The sequence below is a fragment of the Eriocheir sinensis genome, chromosome 49, assembly GCF_024679095.1.
Source record: "Eriocheir sinensis breed Jianghai 21 chromosome 49, ASM2467909v1, whole genome shotgun sequence".
In the NCBI taxonomy this organism is placed as follows: Eukaryota; Metazoa; Arthropoda; class Malacostraca; order Decapoda; family Varunidae; genus Eriocheir; species Eriocheir sinensis.
In genome coordinates, this window is record NC_066557.1 from 7,764,147 (window position 1) to 7,770,179 (window position 6,033).

The 6,033-nt window shown below is 43.0% G+C and overlaps 1 protein-coding gene across 1 annotated transcript; it reads left to right on the plus strand.

Annotated features, from left to right (window-relative positions):
* Window positions 1-238: 238 nt before the first annotated feature.
* Window positions 239-5,692, plus strand: LOC126981819 (cytochrome c oxidase subunit 6C-1-like). The gene is made up of 4 exons (XM_050833391.1): window positions 239-296; window positions 3,394-3,566; window positions 4,132-4,237; window positions 5,567-5,692. Exons 2-3 carry the CDS (start codon window positions 3,415-3,417, stop codon window positions 4,211-4,213), a joined length of 234 nt encoding a protein of 77 aa, XP_050689348.1. The 5' UTR covers window positions 239-296; window positions 3,394-3,414; the 3' UTR covers window positions 4,214-4,237; window positions 5,567-5,692.
* The last annotated feature ends 341 nt before the right edge of the window (window positions 5,693-6,033 follow it).

A 6,033-nucleotide genomic window follows, 5' to 3' on the forward strand; every position in this document is an offset into this window, starting at 1 on the left:
AGATAAATAGATAGATAGATAGATAGATAGATATAGATATTGACAGATAGATAGATAGATAGATAAATAGATAGACAGATAGATAGATATAGATATTGACAGACAGGTAGATAGATAGATATAGATACAGATATCCATAAAAGTCAATAAATAGTTAAATAGTTCATGTCCTGGGTATTTAAATTTGGCGGGGGACTGGGGGGACGGGGGGGAGAGAGGGGGGAGGGGGGGGACGGGGCCAAGGGGGGGAGGGGGCGAGCGAGCCATTCCTCCGCCATCTTCCCCGCACGTAGACGGTAAGCGGCCGACTCTTTCCTCCCTCCCTCCCTTCCTCCTTCCTCCAGGGGCACGAGACTCGGCAGGGTGAAGGAAGGGAGTCATATGAACCTGTAGGAGTGGGTGGAGGAGGCGCAGGAGCAGCAGGAGAGGCACGAGGGCGGTGTTTTTAGGGGATCAGCTGATTTTGGGGAGCCTGACCCGATGACGAAATCCCCCGCCGAGGGTGTACGGAGGCACGTTTTCCGGGGCTGTATTCTCCCCCCGAGGGTTTCAAGGGTGGATATGTGATTATTGGGTGGCCTTGGGTGTGGAGGCGTGGGTGCCGCCGGCTGGGGCGTGTAATAAGGGTGTGAGGGGTGATGAGCCGCCCGCCGGTTGAAGGGTCTGCTGGGGGGAGGATTTTTTCTTTGTTTTGGTGAGGGTTATTTTTTCTTCTTTTTGGTGAGGGTTATTTTTTCCTCTTTTTGGGGCTGATGTTGAGGAACGGGCAGCCTCCTCTTGCAAAGTTAATATTTAGATTTTGTATTCTTTTCTGGTGATTGAATGCAGTGCAGGAACAAATGACTTACTGAATATAGAATAGCGGGGTCGAGAGATTGGGGTAAGCCCCCCTGTTAAGAGGGTCGAGGGGGCAACGCCCCCCTCAGGTAGGTTAGGTTAGTTAAATTTCATTAGGCCTGTGTTATGGCTGGTGGGAATGCAAAGTGCGGGGTGGCGGTGGCTGCACCTCAGGCGTTGAAAAATCAATCATTTAGTGATTTCCGGAAAACAGAACTATTGCCATAGTAAAATGTGGTAATTGTGGAGATTGACTCCGTGCCTCCATATTATAGTTAAGGGACGAAATACATGTCCCTCAACCATAATATGAAGCCGCAAGTACTTAACCCGGTAGCAGCGGGGATCATGTTTCTTAATGGTCCCTCCAAGCGAGAAAAATAAGAAAAAAATCCTCTCACACAAACCATTGCATAATATATATCAAAGCATTTGTGATCAGTTTATGTATCATCTATTTTGGGGGTTAAAATCATGGTACAAATTTGGCACGTCGCTGCTACACGGTAAAACCACAAATTTGGCCCGTCGCTGCTACTGGGTTAAAGGGAAAGGCCTAATCCCCTTCCCCTAACGATCTTGGAAGACCTGTGCGAAATTGGGGTTTTTGTGTGGGGTAGCATAATTAAACTACTCCAACTGAACTTTACATAACCTGACCTCTAACAAGGATGCTTCTCCCCCCTTGACCACCCTCCTAACCAGGGTGCAGCCCCCCATGGACCTCCCCCACATGTATGATGTGCTGGTAAAACTAGAGAAGTACAACAGTATGTGAGACCTTGGAAAGGTTATTATTCTCGTGGGGGTAATATTGGAGGCGCGTAGTGAATCTCCATATTCACCGAAAATGTATCATTTTGCCCAAAAGTAAACAGTCAGTGTCTGAAAATGAGTAGACTACCCTCTCCTCAACAATTCCTTACATTCTCAGCAATGCAACAAATAATTAAGAAACAGAAATATATGATTAACTGAGTTTGATTATTAAAGAACAATTTTCAGTGTTATCATCAACTCTCCTCCTCTTACTGACAGTCTTTTAAATTCCGCTGCAGTGTTTCATCTCTTTCTATCTTTTATCGATATTTTCATGCTGACTGCACTCCTGAACTTGCTATTTGCATTCCTCCCCCCTCCCGCGGCCCCTTGCACACAGACTCTCTACTCTTGCTCATCCTTATACTGTCCAAATCCCTTGTGCAAGAGTTAACCAGCATCTTCATTCTTTCATCCCCTTTGGTAAACTCTGGAACCGCCATCCTTCGTCTGCATTTCCTCCTGCCTATGACTTGACCTCCTTCAAGAGAGGAGTATCGTCACCTTTCCACCCGAAATTAACCTCTCTTTTGGCCACTCATCTTTACTTCCTTTTATAGGAGCAATGCTTAACAGGCTTTTTTGTTCTCATTTATTTTTGCCCTTGAGCTGCTTCCTTTACTGTAAAAAAAAAAAGAAAAAAAAAAGACGTGTTTTTGCAGGTTATATTTAAAGAGTTTTACCTTCTGTATTTTGGCTTGAGAATGATAATTGTCCAAACTGAATGACAGTGATGGTTGAATTAAACTTTTGGGAACAAGGTGGAGGGGCAGAGGGAGCAGATGCGTGGATAGAAGTGCAGGGGAGGCAGGTGTGTGGAAGGGGTCTTAGGAGGAAAAAGGGGGGGTGGGGGATAGCAGGTGTGGCTAATGGGAAACAAGAGCAAAATAAACAGAATCCACTCCACTTACCTGCCTGACTGGAGGTCATGAGGGCCTAGCGAGTAGGTCACCTGGTGGAGGATCAACATCTTTCTGGAAACACGGAAAAGCTTTAAAAGATCCGTGTTGGTTTGTGTGGAATGAATTTTATTTCTTTTTATTGATTATTGTCTTTTCTATGTTCAAAGTTGTGCTGGAGAAGTTTGTGTGTGTGTGTATTAGTTGTAGTATGTAAGATTTGTGCCAAAGTTTGTATGATCCAATATTCAAGGGAGACTTAGCTTGAATGAACCAGTATCTGAAGGAGCCAAGATCTGAGTAACCCAATATTCAAATGAGCCAATATGTGAATGAGCAAAGACATGAAGGTAAAGGTAAGTATAGAGGTAAAACTATGAATGAACCAATATTTAGAGTCAATATCCGAATGATCTTAAGTTTGGATGAGACACTACAAATAGGAGAAGATTTTAGTAATTAAATATCCAAACGAGGTAAACTTTGAACGAGCCAATGGGTTGTATTACTAAACATTCCGGTGCCCAAGAACACATATTTGACAAGGCTTTTGTAGTTGTGGGCATTTCCAGTAGTTTTATGACCCTGATGCTAGTTTGACTCCTCTTCCGTACCCTGAACCTAAAGAAACACTCATTAGAACCTGACTGACCACCTCTTTGACCTTTAGAAATAGCTGATGTGAGAAGCTAGTGTCTTGTAATGTACTGACAATATCCGAATGACCTAAAGTTTGAGTGAGCCACTTTTCAAATAGACCAAGATTTGAATGGAGCTTATGTATCCAAATGAACCAGTGTCTAAATGAGATGTGTCCTTATGAGATTACTTTTCCCAGTCCCACAGAACACACTTCACCATGACTCTCGCCAAGCCTGTGATGCGAGGGCTGCTTGTCGCCCAGATCAAGAAGCACCTCATCATCGCCTCAGGACTCAGCACGGTGGCCGTCTTCGCATGGAAGTTCATGGTGCAGGATCCGAGGATCCAGGCCTATGCCGACTTCTACAAGTAAGCTGCCCAGGTCTACTGCGGGAGGTTTAGCTTCTGTAACAGCACCTCCTCCCTGTTGTGTTCTCTTGTTTTATTTGTTTTCCTGCACTTCCTTCTTACAGTTTAATGTTTCCCTTTTGGTCTTTTTTTTTTCCCCCCCAAAGTTAATAATGTGTTTGGTTTCATCACTGTTTTGTGTTAGCTTGGCCTTTCTCTTGGGATTGAAAAACAAGAGTTTATGAGGATAAGTTATGAAAGACTAGGCGTAAAAACATTGACAAGAAGTAAGCCAGTGCTCGGAAGGAGTTGGAAGTGGTGCAGGCAAGGAACATTCATGACTTTTATTCCAAGTTAGATAAAAGTAGGTATGGTGACGGGTCAACACAATGCTAACTCAAATTCTACTACGGTAACTATTTGCATGACCAGTGCCTGTGGTTGTTTTTTTCATTGAGCTGCTTCATATTCTGAAAAAAAACTAAACAAAAACTAAAACTAGGTAAATAGAATGCAGGAGACAAGGATTACAAATAGTGCAAGACTCATTACCATGATTATTTATTTATTTATTTCTGTTCCCCAGGACCTACGATGCCCAGGCTGAGTTTGACCGCATGAGGAACCTTGGCCTCTTCCAGTCCTGCAAACCTGACGGGGAAGAGTGAGGCGCCTCATGGCGTGGCTGTCAGGTGAGGGGCAGGGAGGGACGCTCTTGTAGGGCATGTTAGCCAAGGCATACACCTCATTACAGATTGTACTCCTATCACATAAAAAAGGAAAATGAGGTGAGGTATAAAAATCTATTTAAGTTTTGCCAGGTCTGTTTTGCAGCAGTTAAAACATTCCTCAATTTAACCTCGGTGGGCAAAAAGAAAAGACAAGTGCTAAGGTTTAAGAATTAAATATGGTGATGCACTAAGCTTTTCTGTTTGTTTTGTGGCAACTAAAATATTTCATGATTTAACCTTGGTGGGCTACAAGAAAAGACAAGAGCCAAGGTATGAAAATTAAATATGGTGATGCACTAAGCATTGCCAGGTCTATGTTTTGCAGTAGCCCATCTGAACTCAATTTCCTGTTCATGGGTATCTTTTATGAGGTCAGAACCCCTTCCTCAGTGCCTCATCTCATTCACTGGTAGAACTATTTCTTAACTTTAACATGGTAATCACACTTCCATGTTAGCCTTTCCAATTTTATATGAAGGTCCCGGATGCCCATTTTTTAAGTTTCCATGAGACTTTCTACTTGAGGATATTAAGAGCCAATCAGTGCAGGCTTGATAACACAGCCTCACACATCCTTGCCTCCCACACAGACTTACTACCATGCCCTTATGTATTTCCTTTCAAATCCACTCTTCACACACTAACACCTCTCACAAACCAACTCCCCCTCGCATCCTCATTATACAAGCTTACACTGGGCAAATTTTCCATGGATCTTCAGTCAAACAACAATTTCCGCTCGCGTGGTTCTCCTATTTCCGTGGTTTTCTGACGTGTCCATGATCTTCCAAAGCTACGGTAGATTTCACAGAATGATGACGGTATTACTTACCATCAGCAGCAATAACAAAACAAATGAGAGGCACACTAGTGGAAATCGTGGTTTGGCTGAAGATCCACGGAAAATTTGGCAAGTGTAATAGCTCCTTAACACACCCTAACACATCCCTCCCACACACTACCAAGCCCTTACATACTTTCCTTCACATACAAACACAATATTACATATAAACACCCTTGCAAATCCACCCTCACGCACTCTCAGACTAACAAACACCCCCTTGTATACCTCACTAGACAAGCTTACTAACACACCCTCACACAGATGGATCACACCTCCCTGCACACTTACTGACACACCCTTACAAACACACTTTCACACTCCTCTGTAACATACCAACCACTACTCAAGTCCTTTTCTTGTAAGCACAGGGACAACCTTAACCCCTTGACTATATTTGATGCTATAGTGTTATACAGATTACTAAGTTTTCTCCTTCTCTGTTTCAGGTGGAGTGGTGCGTGTGAATACCTTTGTAAAATATTCCAAATTTCGCTGTAAATGTAAATTATACTAGAGAATGTGACTATCAGTAACCTTTAACATGTACTGAGGGGATAAAATGTATATACCTATTTTTTCTTTTTATAACTGGGTCACATGGGTATATTTAGGTATTGTGGCTATTATAAATTCGTGTTGTTACCTCCAAGTACTGACAGAAAAAAAAATAGATGTTTGAGCGGAGTTACAATTCTTAAAATACAGTAGTGGGCCACATGGTTAGTTATTGTTATGCAGAGATTATCAGTAACTTTGTATGACCTGCAAGTACTGACAAATAGAGGTAACTGACTTCTTTAACAATGATAATGGGTCCACGGTCAGTTATTTTTAGGCAAAGGATGCATAGACTTCCTGCACCTCAGAGCCGGGAAGCCCCCAGATAAGGCCACCTGCCTGCCTCTCAGCTGCC

Bases quoted from the DNA above. Each gene is read 5' to 3' on its own strand.
- LOC126981819 (XM_050833391.1), top strand. From the start codon at position 3,415: ATGACTCTCGCCAAGCCTGTGATGCGAGGGCTGCTTGTCGCCCAGATC. The intron at 3,567-4,131 runs GTAAGCTGCCCA...TCTGTTCCCCAG, and splicing joins GCCTATGCCGACTTCTACAA to GACCTACGATGCCCAGGCTG.